Source organism: Mauremys mutica, chromosome 7, assembly GCF_020497125.1.
Source record: "Mauremys mutica isolate MM-2020 ecotype Southern chromosome 7, ASM2049712v1, whole genome shotgun sequence".
Taxonomy (NCBI): domain Eukaryota; kingdom Metazoa; phylum Chordata; order Testudines; family Geoemydidae; genus Mauremys; species Mauremys mutica.
In genome coordinates this window covers 9,914,457-9,933,183 of record NC_059078.1, presented here as the reverse complement: position 1 = coordinate 9,933,183, position 18,727 = coordinate 9,914,457, and the positions used below count along the sequence as shown (strand labels likewise).

The 18,727-nt window shown below is 41.0% G+C and overlaps 1 protein-coding gene across 14 annotated transcripts in view; it reads left to right on the top strand.

Moving 5' to 3' along the window:
* The window catches only part of FOXP1 (forkhead box P1), a 498,144-nt gene that overhangs the window by 281,107 nt on the left and 198,310 nt on the right, over positions 1–18,727 (top strand). For 13 of the 14 annotated variants that reach the window (XM_045023138.1, XM_045023137.1, XM_045023134.1 and 10 more), the window contains one exon: positions 3,895–4,076. In XM_045023138.1, the coding sequence (XP_044879073.1) occupies positions 3,906–4,076 (171 nt within the window). In that variant the 5' untranslated portion in view covers positions 3,895–3,905. Of the gene's footprint in view, positions 1–3,894; positions 4,077–18,727 lie in introns of those variants that run through there. The other variant, XM_045023144.1, reaches the window with a different exon arrangement.

Genomic DNA, 18,727 nt, shown 5'->3' with positions numbered 1-18,727 from the left:
ATAGAATCGTAGGATGTCAGGGGTTGGAAGGGACCTCAGGAGGTCATCTAGTCCTCAAAGCAGGACCAATCCCCAGACAGATTTTTGCCCCAGATGCCAATGCTCAAACCACGGAGTTATCCCTCCCCGTAGCCAGAACTCATGCATGCTGCTGTATTTTGAAAAGTAAAATAAGAGCACAAACATTTGCAATGAAAAAAGTTCACAGAAAACTCAATAGTCTTCTTTTTGGGGGAAAACAAATTCATTGAGAAAAATTGCAACATTTTCAACATTTCTTTTTGTTCCGGAAGGATTTCGTAACCTGAGATGCAATAAATAATTTTGTGATTAATTTGCTTATGAATTATTTCCTGAGACCTAGTGATGTTTTGTGCACATTGGGGAGTTGTGATTGTGCATTTATGGATCTGCTCCTCAGTGATGCCAGTCTTCTCAAGGCTTTTGGTACCTTTGGGCAGTGCTTTCTTCTAACATACCGTATGTTTTGACATCACAAGTGTTCTTAATAGTTTCCCCATGTATCTGCTCCAAGATGACTTGTTCGTTCTCTATCCGAAGAGCTTGGGAACATGATGTCTTTTCTTTACTGTTCAGGTACAATTTCTTTTTTTTACTTTTGTTTCAACTGGTGCGATATCAGCTGGAGGCACATACTGTCAGTTCTTCAGTGCTGTCAGAAACGAACACCTTTCTTAGGATGCTTACAGCTTTTTCAGGCTGCCATAAAAACTTCATAGCAATTGACACCTGTGTCCTAGGCCAAGGGACTGTGTGTTTCAAAGGGATGAGTTTAAGCAGCTAATCAAATGATAACTCTTCATATTTGACCAGATCATCAGGTGATGTAAATTGAAATAAGGCTTCCTTTATTCCAGTTGAGAATCTGGCCCTAAGTATGGATGGAGAGAGAAAGGTTAAGGGTTTTTAGGTTATTCCCCTCTGGCTGAAGATGTGCCTTTTTTACTGTGGTGTGTAGGAATTGAGTAATATTCCTTTAAATATATTGTGAGCCCACTGATGTCATCTGTGTTTCAGAAGCCTCCAGAATCCTGCTAGAGCTGCAAGGGATATATCTATATCTATCTATCTATAGATATAGATAGGGGTGTATATATATATATAGAGAGAGAGAGAGGGCAAAGGTTGGACACATTATATATGTTTAGCAAAAACGGCTATTACCATGCCTGTGTGGTTCCTTCATGTAGCGTGTGTAAAGAGCAAAAGACAACATGTATTCTACATCAGAACTGGATCAATATTAAGAACAAAATGCATTGTCTAGTTACATACAGAAAGGTTTTTGTTAATTTAGATTTGTGAAGTTTTACAAGAGAACTGACAGAAACAGTATAATGAACCTCGTATTCCTTTTGTCTCTTTGCATGATTCAAAGATCCCACAGAGTGAATTGAAACAAGTTTCCATAGACCAGATGAAATTTATTTAAATGTAAGCAGAACATTTGAATCTGTTCTACCACCTTCCATAAATGTGAAAGAGGTGCATAGCATGTATGGTGAATAGACCCTTAGTGACTGGAGTGGGGTCTTTCTTATGTTTGGTTTCCCCAGCCTTGATTGTGAATCAGAAACTAATGCTAATGTTGTAGCATGCATATGGCAAAGCCCTTATTAGTCACTTGCTTCCCAGATAGGACGTCTTGATTATTAGCTTTATGGATCATCATTATGAATATCCAAATTTACCAAATTAGTGAGTGGCATATGTTTGTTTGACTGGAGTGTAGCGCACCCCCGCAGAGCTAAACAATAACCGTAGTTGCATGCTACATGTCACTTAATGCTTGACAGTTGGGCTACTCTTGAAATGTTAGTGAAAGGGGCTGCTTGCTCTGAGCAGTTAACCCAAGGGAGTTGGCACTGGAAGGAAAGAACCTTTCAGTCTCCAACAAATATTGTACAGTAGGTGTCTCAGGGCTCAAAATTATGCCTGTACCGATTTTCTGGGGAACGTATTTTTCCCTAGTACTTTTCCATTAGAAATGCATTGCTTTCTCTCTCCTCCTTTGATTGATGTTTTCCCACATGTGCTGGGAGGGGGAATTTTTCTTCCTGTTTCTGAACTGGTTAAGAGTTATTGAATTTAAACAGGTTCCTCCTTAAATATGGGCCTTTTATTGCCAGTGGAAAGCAGTTAAAAACAAAAGATCTGCTTTTCTGGACTGCTTATTGAAATTCAGATGAAGACGGGCAAGCTTTCTGATGCCTTTGGGGAAAGTCTCTCAGTTGGGAAAGGAGTTCTGTTAGGAAAGCATCCTGTTTTCCTAATTCTGTTGCATATATGACCAAGAACATATTACCTCTAGCTACTAATGGTCCGCACTGCTGAGCACTGCTGTGAAACATTTACTGTGTGTCCATATTTCCTGGCGAGTAGTTTGTGTCACCATGGGCAAGTGGTTCTGGGCAATAAAAAGAGGAATGAGGAGCCAGAAGGGAGGGAGGAAGGAAGGATGAGTCAATGGAAACAGACAAAACTAATGGTATTTTAATCCTTTAGCATTAGGGTAGCAGGTTGAAATACCTATAATAGAGCCAGTCAAATTGCACAAAAAGAGAATTAAGAATAGTTTTACAAATAAATATGGCAACTTCACTTCAGTATTATTGTTGGAGTCACATTGTTCCCAAGCATTCTCACCACAGCCACTTTATTCATGGAAACTTTCAAGAATCCCAGAACTTTCAAGAATTTTAGCATAAACAATCAGTTGTCCAGTAATTCATCATTGAAGAGCGTTATTTGCTATTCATTAGTCTCCAGATTTAAAAAAACAAAAAGTTTGTCATCCATTTAAAGAGGAGAACCTGTATCTTTAACTTAAATAATCGGTCAGACACCATGATAATGTATTGCAAATGATCAAAGTCAGTGAATGGTTTGTGAACAGCCTGTGGACTGAAATTTGTGTTCATGTAAGCTACTTGACAAATATCTACAAATAGTTAATGTGTTCACAAAGAGTCATGATTTCTATGAATGTTTCACAAGTAAAGGCCAATATTGTTCAGATACATTGTTGCAAATACACCTCTACCCCAATATAATGCTGTCCTCGGGAGCCAAAAAATCTTACCGCGTTATAGGTGAAACCGCGTTATATTGAGCTTGCTTTGATCCGCTGGAGTGCACAGCCCCTCCCCCCCCCGAGCGCTGCTTTACCATGTTATATCCGAATTCATGTTATATCAGGCCGTGTTATTTTGGGGTAGAGGTGTACTTCAGCTAACTCTAGTTGTGAAGAAGTATCACTAAGGTGTATACTAAGTCAGATGGATAACACTAACTAGGAGATTTACTCAAAGGGAGCGGAATCCTATGAGTGGCTGAACGAATCCTGGAAGAAGAGAATTTGCTTCTGCCAAAATCGATGATGCTCAGCACATTTCAGTCATTGCTCAGCACCTTGGAGATACCTGAAATATCTCCATCTACTTCATAGTAATAGAAGTTGCTAATTTGACAGAATCATGGTGTGATTGGAAATCTGAATACTCAGCACTCCGCTTCAGCTTTCTGCTCCTGTCCACTATGTATCAAGGTTTTGATGTTGTCCATAACATGTTACATAGAATGACTTGTCAGTTTTGAAGTAAAACATCCAGATGTAATTAGAAAATTGTAATTACTGATTTTATGTGTTCGTTTGAAAAATATTTTTTTTCTATAAGGATAAATATTGAGCAAATAATGCTATATTTAGAAATAAACTGGTAACATGAACCATTCATGAAAGCTAAATTGTATGAAGGGAAATGACACATGTTTATAGTTTTGGCAGGATTTAAATCAGGGCATGTCTCCTTATATACAGCAACTGTTTTAACAGCTGCTTTTTTTTTTTTCTCCTCCCCTAAATTATTTCAGGTTTTTGAGTCATGATGCAAGAATCTGGGATTGAGACAAAAAGTAACGGTTCAGCTATTCAGAATGGAGCAAGCAGTGGCAACCATTTACTAGAGTGCAGTCTACGGGAAGTGAGATCCAACGGTGAGACACCTTCAGTTGAAATTGGGGCTGCAGATTTAGCACATCTTCAGCAACAGCAGGTACTGTACGATATATTTACAACTTCACTTCCTAAAGAAAAGAAAAAGTATTTAGCTCTTAAAACCCTTGATATTTGCCAGTCAAATAAATGCTTAGGAGGGCCTCCATACATGTGTATGAGATATACCCTGTGATATTTAGATAAAAACAATCATAATTTAACGGGAAATTTATACTTCTCTTCTCTTTCCAATGAGTGCCCTTTCTCATGCACTCGTTGGAAAGATCCAAAGATCACAGTCTGTTTCTAAATGTGTAGACCCGGTGGCTGTGCCTGGGTGAACCGCTATATACTAGTTTCCAAAATATGTCACTGGTTGGAAGAATCACTAATTCTGAGTTTTGTTTTTGCAACAGATTTTAATATAACCTAGCATCCTCTATCAACAGTCTTTTCTGTTAGCTAAATGGTCTGTCAAGGTACCTACTGCAATGAAATTAAAAAATTAAATAAAATGAAATCATCACGTCGGTCCTGTTTTTAACTACAGAATCATCAGGAGCAAAATGATGTATGAGTGTGTCCCCTATGTACTTTAATTATTACATTTTAGACAGAAGTGATTGAGTTCATCAGTGTTATTGTTAGTAGATTAGCCATATAACATGTCTTTTTTTGTTTTTGTTTTTTTTGTGTGCTCCTTTTATAAAATTTTGAAACCCCGGTTAGAGCAGAACTTATAACAAACTGCTTAGCATGTATCATTAACCCATTTTTGAAACAAAGGTTGTGCTACAGCAGTTGTGTGAATGTGTTTCTGCCTAAACTGTACTAGCTGTAATGCAGTAAACATTAAGACCTTTTAAATAAGCTTTTGGCGGCTGTGCAAGTGTCTCTTAAGTGCACAGTGATCTTTTCAGCAGGTTGTTGTGGTGAAGAAAAGCCTGCAGTTGAAAACAAGGCAAAATGAAAGGCGTAACAAGTAGCCAGGTTTGCCAGTGTAAGACAGAAAGCCACCACAATTAAGCAGCTCGGAGAAATGTATGATACTAAATGCAGTAGATTTTGGTTGTTTCAATCATTTTCATTCTACAGGTTTTTACTTGAAGTGAGAATACCATCAGTGAGAAAGTCACAGCCATGCTGAATTCATTACTGCAGTAGTCACACAAAACCACGGATAAAATTTCAATAACTGCAGGCCATAGTTGAGTAAACAGTTGCACTGAAACTTAATTCCTGTTGACTTTTCCCTCATTCTTCGCCAGGGGCACATTCTGATTCGTAGTGCAAAGACAACAGGGGTTACAGCTTTGATTAATGTAGGACAGTAGAAGAGAATTAGAACCGTAAAATACGTTAGAAGTACATTCAACACCAAGGTCTGCTCTTAAAAAGGCTTCATATCCAAATGAATTAATTACACTGCTTTGATTTGAACACTATGGAATTTTCCAGTCCCGTTTTCACCCCCACCCCCTTTGGGTGATTTATTTTTTCATGTGTCACTAAACAAATATAGCATTTGGTAGATCAAAAATACAGAACTGGGATGTTTCCCCCTTATCACCAAATATTAATCTGCATTGAAGCTGTCACCCCTTCGCATTTGTCAGCGCCTGTCCGTAATCAACCAGAAGGATCGCTGTTGAGTGAGGTAACATCTTAATCTTGTATGTAATGTTCTGTATCTTTCAACAGCCACCCATTTGGTCAATTAAGGAGAGAGACTGATGCATTCCAAAAAGAATTCTGTGGGGTCCTCCAACCCACCCCCAAATGATGCCCAGAACAGCTGGATGTGCTTCCTCCATCATGCTCCCAGGGTCTATGAGACGGGGAGTTAAAGATAGAAATTGATTGGGGGAGAATTTCTTTATGCTGCGGTTTTGTAGGATTCTCATTTGTACTTAGTTTTTACCCTTTGCTTGTATCTCATTTGCCAGTACTATAATAGCTTTTGATTAACATGCTCTCCTCTAGGTTTGCAAAGGCCTTCCTGTTCTGTGTGTTAATTCTACTGTTAATTTGTTTTGATCAGTCTCTTTTCTATTGAGTTTTCTTTTTAAAAAGTGAGCCGTTTGCTTCGTTTATAACACCTCTTTAAAAAAGAGTGCAATATCTAAAGGACTGTCAAAACTAGTGTAATAATGTATCAATCATTGTGTTTTGAAAATAGTTTTAAATGCCGGAAAGAAAAATGTTTTCAGACTGCTAATGCAAGCATTTACAGATACACATACAACACAGAGCATAATGTTTAGATGTTTCTCCATATACAACATATGCTCTCAGGTCACTTGACAGAATGCGTGCTAGATAACGCTGCTTCAATACAAATGAATGGTTATTTAAATAAAACAGCTATTTCTTAAGAGCATTTCAGTCTAAATGTTTCTTTATGCCACCTGGCATTTGTGTTTTCTGAAAAATAAGCAGAGTAGATTGAGCTTGGCTCCTCTTTGGTTAGCTGGTTAACTGTGCATTCCCATGATGAGCAAGCGAGAGATGCTGCCACGCAGTGCTTTTGGATAAAGCACTTACCTGGATTTTAGAAATTGAACTCTTTTATTAAGTTTTTGACTTTCAAGGACCAACAACATGTGTGTTTTTGAATTATGGAAACAAACCTTTCTTTTAAAAATAATCGTTGATTCAGGAAGTTTGAACAAATTTACAAATCCATTCGCTTTTGTAAATCTTTTAGCATAGAAAAACATAAGGTAATGCTGGTACTCATCACTTTGGAGGAATAAAGTGGATTGTGGGTACTCTTGCAATCAGGACAGGGATGAGTCTAGTACAAGTACTATACTGTCTTTGTCATTAGTTTGATTCCACTGCAGGAGAGAGCGTAGAGGGAAACTAAATAGGTCTTTGAGCTAATATTTCTTGTAGCATGTTAGATCATCCTTTGAGTAGCAAATTTGGGGCCTAGTTCTGTAACACTTACTCAAGATGAGTAGTCCCGATTAACATCAATGGCAATACTTGTGGAGTAAAATACTATCCAAAGAGCAAAGGTGGCAGAATAAGGTCCTTTGTGGAGAGGGCAGCTGGGGAGATATGAAGAGAGATAAAATTAGAGAGCTGTATGGTAGAGCAGGGGTCCCCAACCCCCGGTCCGCGGCCCGGTACCGGTCCGCGGCCTCTTAGAAACTGGGCCGCGAACCGACCCAGTGGACCTCCCGCAGGCGTGCCTGCGGGAGGTCTACCCGAGCCGCGGGACGAGCGCTCCCTCCGCAGTCATGCCTGCGGGAGGTCCGCTGCTCCCGGGGCTCCGGTAGACCGCCTGCTGGCATGACTGCGGACGGTTCGTTGGTCGCGCGGCTCAGCTGGACCGCCCGCCGCCCCGCCTGCGGGCGGTCCACCGGCTCCGGTTGAGCTGCCGCAGCCGTGCCTGCGGGCGGTCCAGCTGAGCCGCGCGACCAGCGAACCGTCCGCAGTCATACCTGCGGCAGCTCAACCGGAGCCGGTGGACCTCCCGCAGGCATGCCTGCGGGCGGTCCGGCTGAGCCGCGGGACGAGCGCTCCCGACCGGTCCCTGGTCCTCAAAAGGTTGGGGACCCCTGTGGTAGAGGATGAGAAGAATCAGCACCAGGAATGGACAGAAGGGGTAGTAAGAACACATTCTCACAAGGTATTAGCGCCTCCTGAGAGAGGCAGTGATCCTCCTCAGCTTCTCCTGTGTTCAGTGCGAGTTGAAGATGTTCAGCATCTTTCAGAACTGGCTCTTTTCTCAAACCCTGGTTTTGTTGACTGTTTTCTGCCTGTGAGACGTCAAGTAGACGTCAAGGTAACTCGGAGCATCAGACTCCTCAAGGAGAGCTGAAATAGGCAACTCAAGCAGAGCATTGGAGCAGCCCAGAGGAACTCCCAGTTGTCTAAACAGACAACAGAGGTGAGACAGAACATTGTAATAGGTCAGAGAGGTTTAGACAGAGCAACTGAGAACTGTGACAATATCACATTGCTCACACAAATCACAACCTGAAGAGTTCAACAAGAACATCTAATGACCGAGGGACCTTTGAGAGTTACGCTGCCTCAAGGGAGCTGTAATAGAACAGCTCTTGCCTACCAAAAGTAATGAATAAAGACTTGTAACTGCAGATTTTGTTTTAGTGTGAATGGGTGCAGCTCCGGTTACTTCAATGGAGTTTCTCAGATCTACCCCAATAGGGAATATGACCCATTGATTCTGAAGAACCATATAACATTCAGTGTAATTTGTTGTGACTTGTTATTGTACATTAAAGTGTTATTCATTTATTAATGGAAAGATAAACAATATGAATGGAGTGAAAAGGACAGGACATAAAAGTGAATTCCAGCATATTACAGCAAGACCTGAAGTGCTCTGTTGCATGTGGCAGAAGCAAACTTCTCTACATCCATAGAAGGTTCCAGTTTGATACCATATTTCAAGTACTGCCCAAGAGTCTAAAGCGCCATATCTTTTGTCTAATCCAAAATCCTTTTGAACTTTTAGGAGGTATGATTTTAATAGTAATTTGTTGACAGATTAGCTGCAGAGATTGCGAAGAGTTTATTTTGCAAAACTGGCAGACTCATATCAGTGTTCTCTTAAGGAAAAAAAACACACATTGCTGTTTTGCAATTGCTTGCATTTATTGACAACCAGCGCTGAGCAGGCAGAATTGGAATGTTTGTATAATGTAAACCTGTAGCTTGCCTGATGCAGTGTAGTGTACTTTTAGGTAGTGCATAGATTACTTGATAAAAAGGGTTACAAGGTGACTGCTTTTATGTCAAAGTAGAATAGCAATATAAATGCAAGTGGTACATAGAGAAACAAGAAGGAAGTTTATATAGAGAATTGCACTTTATGTAAGAAAGTTTCTTTTCATCACTTTGTCTTTGAACTGGACTGGACTGTAATTCTCAAGTGTCACTTAACTTTCTGAAGAGTTTTTAGCTAAACAGTATGTTTAACCTGTGTCTACAAAAATAAGGTAAGCAGTTTTTTATTGAGCAGAATTTGATAAAATGTTGTTTAATTTTCCATTCATATTTCCTACTTTTACACCTTTACTTACCTTTGAACACATGCATCTGATAAATTGGCAGACAAATAGAACCCTGTTCATATACAAAACATTCACATAAGATGTTTTGGGCCAAATACTGATACCTTACACACAATGAGTAGCTCTCTACTCCATAAGTAGTCTAAGTGACTTCAATGGGACTGTTCATGTAGCCAGGTGCTGCAATGGGAGGGTATCGCAATTTGGCCTTTGGCAGTATTGAGATTTAAGTTTCACACTGAGGAAAACAAGTGTCATAAGGGATGTCTGGTTTCACCAAACTCTTCCATATCAAAAGAAAGAGGAAAATGTGTGGTAAAGTGGTGGTTATGTATATTATTCAGAGACTGCTTTAATTTGGTAAATTAGGAATTTCAAGAGATTATTGTATTCAGTAGACTTTAAGGTCAGAAGAGACCATCATGATCATCTAGGCTGACCTCCTGCACTGTAGCCCACAGAACCTCACCCTCCCACTACTGTAATAGACCCCTAACCTCTGGCTGAGTTACTGAAATCCTCAAATCATGGTTTAAAGACTTCAAGTGACAGAGAATTCACCATTTACACTAGTTTAAACCTGAAAGTGACCCATGCCCCATGCTGCAGTGGAAGGCAAAAAAACCCCAGAGTCTCTGCCAATCTAACCTGGGGGGAAATTCCTTCCTGACCCCCCAGTATGGCGATTGGTTAGACCTGAGCATGTTGGCAGAGTAGAAGTCACTCAGTATATATCAGAGTACAAATGAATTGAATGCTGTCACATTTTTTAACAACAAATTTACTAACAGTTTCATCTTTTAAAAAACATGAAAGGAGGTTATACATTGCATCAGAAATTTTATGGTCCCACTGATCATGAAGTGGACTTATCTCTTTAGAACAAAACTACTAAAGTAGATCTTTGATAAAAGTCTTTGTTCCATATTGACACAACTGGGTTAGACTAAACTTGTTTGTTAGGCTGTAAGGTAAAACACGTTTTGAGTCACTTTTGTTGGGAAGATATGGGGTGTAATTATTAAACTGCTGTTGTCATTGAAAGAGCCATTTAAGAGTATAGATTAAACTACTTACAAGGCATTAGGATTGTGTCTGGTTTGGATTTTATTACACTGGTAATTCACGATTACAATAACCTCATGCAAGATCAATCTCATTGTAGAGTCTTTTTCAGCAGGGGGAATAAAAGACAGACTTTCCATACATTGTAACTTAGTGTTTTTATCACTCAGGCCTTTTCCCCCAAGTTCTCCGATCTCCCAGCGTTGACTGGAAGGTGACACGATGTCTTTTTAGTCATTCAAATCTAATAACTTTTAATCTGAAGGTTAAGTAGTGAGATATAAACTAAGAGATGATAATATCAATTTTATGTTCACTGAAGGGCACAATATACCGCTTTCTAGTAGAGGGAAAATTGTGCGTAAAATGTCTTTTGCTTTTTAACAGAAAAGCTCTGGATCCGCGAGCTCAGAGATGAAGCAGTGCCGGCAAAATTAAACAAGTTTTAACCTAGAATGGCTGCCTTGCCAGGATTTTTGAACCAATGATTTTTTTTTAATAATACAATTTGTAGCTCTCTTGTCAATGAACCATGCTGAGAACGTTCGTGCAACATTCTTTATCATCTCTGCTACTAATGTCTTTTGTTATAACCACTTATTGACATCAACAAGACTTAAATTATCTCTTACTGCTGAAGAAGGGTGCGGGGAAACTGCTGCTTGGTTCCACTTGCTGAGCTGTTTTTAGTTTAATTTTTGGTTTGTTTCTAAAATCATTGATAAATAACCACATGAGGCTATGGGGCCTCCATATTTGCGTACTCTGTGTGTGTGTGTGTGTGTGTGTGTGTGTGTGAGACAGAGAGAGAGTGTGAGTGAACTGGGTCATTGGGCATCTAACTATCTGAATTATGTGCACATCTAAATTTAGAAGCACTCCTTGGAAGTCTGCTCCTATAAGGTTTTATGGTATAACTTTTTACTTTTAAATTAAAATGAAACAACCTGGTAGCAAGTTAGGTTTACATTGACTCTTCAAGGAAATATGATTTTTGAAATATGTGTTGTTTTTGGTTTTTAACCTAGTACATTGGTATGAAAAGTCCCCAGTGAAATGATAGGACCATGCTGTTTTTATAGACTCACACTCTGCTCTTGTAAAATTTACATGCCTCTATTTGCTCATTCTTACTCATCAAAGCAAAAAAAGTTATATATTCACCAGTTAACCATGTTAGGGGAAAATAAACAAAGGGACATTTTAAAGCTACTATCTACAGCTAGTATTTATCTGCACTGATAGAGAAATTCAGTGGATATAGGATATAAATTTGAAAGTCTGTTTCAAATGATTGATGTTATTAAAACCATTGTAGAGAGGTTCTGTGTACTTATGGATTGTATAATAAGTGATGCCACCAAACTTTTGGTCAGTCATGGGGCAAATATAAAAAGGCATTATTCCTGATAAGATATAATGGGATCTTGAACTCACATAGAACTTTTCTTCATTATGGCCTAGGTACAGCAAGGCTCTTAAGCATGTGCCTAACTTAAAGTGCATGAATAGTCATGTTAAGATCAATGGGACTGCTCATGCTTTTAAAGTTAGGGATGCGCTTAAGGACCAACAAGAATATGCGTGGAGTGTTGAATACTTTAGAATAAATTTCACTGCTTGGAAATAGAATATATTTTAAAATATATTGTTAAGGTGAAAGAGCAGGCTGCATTTGGGACTCCATTATCACTTTTGGAGGTAGGATAATGTTGCGTTGGTTTTACAGATTTCATCCTACCAATCAGCCTTTGCTTCACAGAGGTCATGTCTTACAAACATGATTTTGGTCCCACTTAACTACCTTTATACCAGTGTAACTCTATGGACTTCAACAGAGTTAGAGCTGATTTACACCTATGTAAATGAGACCAGAATGAAGTTCTGTGATTTTCTCTTTTTGTGGGCCTGTATTGTGTTCTTTCTCTTCTGGAGCTCCAGCAAGTGAAAAGGAACTCAGCACTAGTTGAACGGAATGTTTGCACAACGACAAGTTACACTGTAAATAGTGAAGCTCTCACATATGGTATGTTTCATGGTTTTTTTAATTTAAATTTGATTCACAGTTTCTAACTTACATGCAGAGCATCTCAGGTAAATAGAATTATTATTCTAAGTTAAATGTTGTGTCTGTTTTTTAAAAATCAGTTAAAATAGTGCAATAAAATAAAGTTTTACAGTATCGCAAATGTAATATGAGTATTGTCAGCTGTGTCGCTATTTTGTGAGTTTTGTTAGCCACCATGACTATGTTTTAAAACAAAATTCATTTGGAACTTATTTTAAATTGAACAAGTATTTTATTTTTTCCGTATTAAACCTATATATCTCTAAAGTAAGTGTAAAATCACAGACGTTTCTGAAGCCGAGGGTAAGTGTCAGCTTTATTTCAGGTTCAGCTTTTCAATTTATTCTTAATCATATTTCTTGTTTTTCTCTTCAAGGGTTATTTGGTAGTAAAAATAATGCTTTGTAAATACAGGGCTAGTAGTGCTAGATAAAGTGTAGGCCATTTAGATGTGGCTAGGAACTGCACAAATTTAGCACAGTAGCTCTGCCAAAACATTTCAGGTTAAAATTCTAAGGGCTTGTCTACCTGAACACTTAATTCATGGCAAGTTGGGGTGTTAGCATGCAGCAGTAGATTAAGTCTCTGTGCGGACCCTGCTGCCATGCACTAAAAATTCCCTAGCGCCGTTTAATTTACTCCCATTTCAGAGCACCCTGTTGAACGTAGAGTGCTCAGCAGCAGAGTTCCCACAGGCACTGAGCATGAGACAGGGAAATGCAAGGCACCAGCTTGCCACAAACTAAGGCTCCGTCTATACATGGAGCTAGGGGTGTGTTTCCAGCTCAAGTAGATGTGCTTGTGCTAACTCTTGTCGAGCTAGCACGCTGAAAATAGAAGTGTGGCCGTGATAGCACTGACAGTGGCAAGCAGCAGCAAGAGCTAGCTTCCTCAAATCCAAACCTGGCCAGACCCTATGGGGACATATTTGGAGTGGCTAGCCCTCGCCACTTCATATGCTACACTGCTATTTTTAGCACACTAGCTGAATTAGAGTTAGTGCAAGTATGTCGACCTGAGCAGGGAATCACACCCCTGGCTCCAGCTGAAGGCACAGCTGAAGATCACGTCTACGCTACAAACTTTGGTCAATGTAAGTTACGTTGGCATAAAACTGCTGTAGTTAATATATTGCTTGTGTGCGTGCATACTTGGCACCTTCTGTTGACGGAGCGCCTACTCACTGGGAGTGCTTTTATCGGTGCACAGTGCAGTGCATCATGGATAGGTATCCCAGTGTGCAACCCACCATCATCTAGCACATTGTTTTTTGTGAAGTTTTGGCAATACATGGTGGGGCCAAAATGAGTTGCACAGGGGTAACCGAGAGCAAGGGTCCAACTTCCCACCATGCAACTGTCTCCATCCCATAGTGTTATCCATAGTCCATAATTTTTGCACCTGTTTTCAAACTCCCCAAAACCCATGTGCGCCCCCTCGCTGTCCGCTAACTGGCAGAAGCATGGAGCCTTCAAAGCTCTGCACTGCTGTCTTAAGCGTTGCAAGCACAGGGTGCACGAATGTGCAGAGCTGCAAGAAGAACCAACTCAATAGGGAACATGACAGTTTCTTGGAGTACAAATTGCTGTGGGACATAGTGAGAACCAATTCAGAGTTGTTGGTGGGGTTCACGGAGCAGCTACAGGTGGTGGAGTGCTGCTGCTGGGCCTGAGAAACGGGTACTGTTTCCTGTGAAGGAAAGGGGGAAAAGCTGCTGCCAGAGTGGAGTGGAGTGGCTGTCTGCTGAGTTTGAACAGCCAGATACGAGGGTTAGTAGGAGAGCTCAACACAGAGGTATGTGGCTCAGGGAAGGCTTTGAAGAACCAGTGAGCCACAGTAATGCTTTGTGGTGTACTGAGCTCTATTTGGCCCTGCTGTTTAGAGACATGTCGGGAATTGTGTTGTGCTTGTTGTACGTGTGTGACTATAACACTGTCAGTGCACCTATTTTTGCAGTGCTTGCTGTACATTTATGATTATTACACTGTGTTTGTTAGTGATCCTATGAGTTGTCACGCCATACAGTAACATGTATTTGGTTGCTTTCAGAGCTTCTAGGTAGTCTGCAGCATACATTGTGAACTAATGAGGAATTATGTTCCAAATAATAGAATTTTATTCTCTAACAAAATCAGGGAAAAGAAAAGTCTGTGCAATTTTAAAGCAAATATATGAAAAACTTAACAAAATAATACAACAGAATTTATGAAGGTGAAAGATCATTCGTGTCCATTTTAGTTACACATACAACAACTGTGGCTTTCAGAAGTCAGTGCATGTAAAGCTGTGGTTGTTTGTTTTTAATGTCCCCCAGGATGGAGTGGTAGGGGTAGGGGAGTGGCCTCTGATGCCACCTGGAATATTGAGGGGGGTTGTTCAGGGAGGTGCTGCAGTGGAGTTCTCCATGGACTGCAGAGGGAGGTGAGCCCAAGATTGTTGAACTTGTAGGCCCACAAGAGTGTGCAGCATCTGTGTTTGCTGCCAGAAAAGTCCCATTATGTTCTGGTGCATCCCCCTCTCCTTTTCCTGCTGGGACTCTCGGGCCTTCCTCCTCTCCACTCTTCCTTTCTTCAGGCTGTCTGCAATGTTCATCTTCCAGGCCCCGTGCTCACTGTCTGATGCAGCACTAGCTTGCAGGATCTCATTGAACACGTGATCCCAAGTTCTTGTCTTTCTCCTCCGTATCTGGCTCAGGTATTCCATGAGTGTGGAGGGGAACCCCTCAAGGCTTCAGTGGCAGCAGCTGCAGATAAAGCACATGGAAGTACCATTAATTGTCAGTATAGTCACAACAGAAAGCAAAAGTTAAGATTCAGAACTCCCTGCCCTGGCTCCCCTAAAATTTTAAACAAGACATGCTCATTGACACATCTGCTTGAGAGTGTTTGTGCTTGGCAAGCCCTGGTGAGCGGGACCCACCAGGGGGTGAGGGAAGCGAGGAGGGAGGAGTTGCTCAGTTGCGTGAAACTATGGGCATACTACTGGCAATGTTTTCCATGAGTGGTGGTGACTTTAGCTGATGTCTCACTCCTGAGGGTAACAAAGGCAGAGAGAGCACATCTGCTGCTGCTGTTCTGAAGCCGCCCGGGCCCCTATGTTGCTAGCCTGTATACTGCAGTGGTGTCTGCCACTGTTCTCTCTGACTGGTGTGGGAAATTATCCTACCGCAGAGGAAGAACTAAGGCTCCAATCCCTAGAAACCTTCCGGAGAAGATTGCTGAGTCCCTCTATGAAAGTTTCATTGAGATCTCTTGAGAGGATTCAAGGGACATTCCTGCGTACATAAACTGCTCCACATGGCTCCCCCTGGCCTAACTCCACAGTGCAGTGAAATGCAGGTAACAACTCTACTTCCGTTGCTGTACCACTCTCTCTTCTAGTACGAGTAAATTAATGAAAAGTCGATTGTTGTGTTCTGTTAGTTGCGGGTGCCCTCACTGTAATGTGAAATAAATTTACACACTTACCTGAGGATCCTTCCCCTACATCAGGCTCCTCTGTTCTTGGCCGCCAGGGCTGACTGACTGGACTGCAGTGGAGTCTCAAATAGGTCCTGGCTCACAGCATAGCTGGACCCCCCAGTTGCATGTCCCCCATCTCCTGCTCTTCCTCTTCCATTTCCTCCTCATCCTCACTGTTCATGCCAGGGGCCTGTGGCTCGGGCATTTTGGAGGAATTGACAGTGATCTGTGGGGTAATGATGGGGTCTTCGCCAAATATAGCTTGCAGTTCTTTGTAACAGCAGCACATCTGCAGCTTGGCACCAGATCGATTGTTGGCCTTCTGGTAGGCCTGCTGCAGTTCCTCTGCTTTCACATGGCACTGCTGGTGGTCCTTGTTGTACTCGTACTCCTGCATCGTCCGTGCAGTCTGCTCATAGATGTCCACATTCCTACGCCTGGTCTGTAGCTGTGCTTGCACAGCTTCTTCTCTCCACGGGCCCAGGAGATCCAGTATCTCCTGTCTGCTCCAAGCTGGAGTTTGTCTGGAACATGTAGCCAGCATGGTCAGCTGGGTAGTTGCACACAGCAATGGAGAGCTGCTAGGTGTGCTCTCCAAGCTGGGCAGTCAGAAAAAGGTATTTTAAAAATTCATGGGGCTCTAAAGGAAAAGAGACTCCTGGCAGCGGAGTTCACAAATGTGAAGAGAGCAGTCAATGTCAGGCATTGTTGGACAGCTGCTCGAGGACTGTTAGGCTCAACGTAGGTAATGCAGTGTCTACCCTTACACTGCATCAACCTCAGTACATTGACCATGGCTCAGTGCCGCTTGTTACTATGTTGGTGTCACAGGGTGCTTACATCAGTGGGTGACACATTTAAGAGTTAGACTCGTGCATAACTAGGTGGGTGCAAGGCGGCTTACCTTGACCTGACTTTGTAGTGTAAACCAGGCCTTCGTGTCCATGTAGACAAGCCCTAAGACAGACTTAGGAAAGCGATATAGGAAATGGTTATGATTTCAGGTGGCTTGGGATAATGTTTTGTTGGCATAATATGGATTATTATTTGAAAAACAGAGAGATTCAGGATGGCAATCTTTAAGTAAAGAAATGTCATTGGACCCACTTTTACACAGATGTCAGATGCAAAAGGCATGGAAGGGACGTTTTTGCCTTCTAATAGAGTATTGAAATAAGCACAAATGCCTCTAACTTTGAATAAACAGTTTAGCTCAAGCCTCTAAGTTTAACTGTGGGATTTACTAGGTCGACTTATCTTTTAAGAGAGAAAACTAACGCATTTTTGTGCTTTTATACCGACCAGCCTCATTTTTTGATGGGGACAACACAAATGGTTTAGATTTAGAGATGCAGAGTAAGGTCACATTTTGCCTCCAGAATCTGAAGTAATGAGGATTTTATTTCAGATAACATCTTTGGGGTTGATATTTAAAAAACGCAACTTTACTGGTGTTACGCCGATTTACCAGGGGTCATTTATAGAAGTGTTTGTGTGTGTGTGTGTGTTTGTGTGTCTCTATAGGTTAGGGTTTGGCGTGGTTTATAGGACTTGCCAGAGTTCAGTTGGGATTTTAGTCTACTAAATTGTACCTGGACGCTAAATGCAGGCAGCTGGGGAAAAATAACTGCATCTTTTTTGTGCCAAAATCAGGAGGACCACAAATTAAAGAAATGTAAAGGATAAAGTACCTACAGTAAATTTTCCCTACAAAAATTTTGTTTTTATTACATCACTGATACAGAAAAATCAAGGGCAACAAGGACTGCAACACTGTTAAAAGGTTTCAGTAGCAGCCGTGTTAGTCTGTATCCGCAAAAAGAACAGGAGTACTTGTGGCACCTTAAAGACTAACAAATTTATTTTAGCATGAGCTTTCGTGAGCTGCAGCTCACTTCTTCGGATGCATAGAATGGAACACACAGACAGACTACTAAAAGGGCAGCTCTTTAGCTGGGCTACTCGCTACCAGACAGCCAATGGGTTGGTTTGTTAAGACTGTGGATGTCATGCAATCCTCTCTACTCATGTCTGCTTTCTGGTGAGCTGAGTGCATTTCAAAATTCTTGTTGGCTGTTCACAAGAGTGGTGTAGACAGAAGAGCAACATTGGATCTGTGGTTATATCCTGCATCATCCTTCATCAGCAACAAACCCCGAGCTTTGGGTTTCTAATTGCTTGCTCACTCAAAGAAGGAAGTAGGGCATTTTTCTTAAACTAAGCATTTATTTCAGATTTTCAGTTCTACATAACACAGTAATTGAGTGGTGAAAACATGTCAAATTAGATCTAAAGTTAAAGTGGTTCATATTATGGGGCATTGGTACCCAACATTTTACACCGAAGACACAAAATAAAATTATAGATGTAAATTTTCCCATGTACCTAGGGCCAACATGAAACCCAGGCACCACTTAAACCCTAAAAATACAGCTTACGGGAGGCTTACATGGGATAGAAGTCTTTTGCTGGCATAGGGGTGAGTTTCACCCATAATGAAACCTAATCTAATGACCACCAGCCCATGGAAAATCTCAATCCCTGGAAGAATTGCTGTAGAATGTCTTCCACTTTACATTATACTGCATTATGTGCCCACTTGCCTAACATGTTAATGACTACCTGCCAACCCATCCTCCTGCATAAAACTCAGTGAAAGAAAAGTGGGAGGGAAGGGTGTTCTGGCTTTTCTTTTGGAAGCCTAGCTAGAAAAGAATGTTTAGGATGAAAGGGTGAACAATCTAGTTAAGGTGCTGGTCCTTCTGTGGCAGTTCATTAATAAGATTAGCACAGATTGGGCTGGTGGGTTTTCATGGATGCTGGAAGATAATGCAGTAGTTTCGGCTGATATCTTGCCTACCTTGGAGTGACAGAATATGGAGTAGATGCTGATGTAGTATGCATTAAACATATACATATGCAGTGTTGTTAAAGCCGTGTCAGTCCCAGGATATTAGAGACGGAAGGTGAGTTAGATATCTTTTATTGGACCAACTTCTGTCGATCTTATACAGAGCTTACATGGACCTGAAGAAGAGCTCTGGGGGAGCTCGAAAGCTTGTCT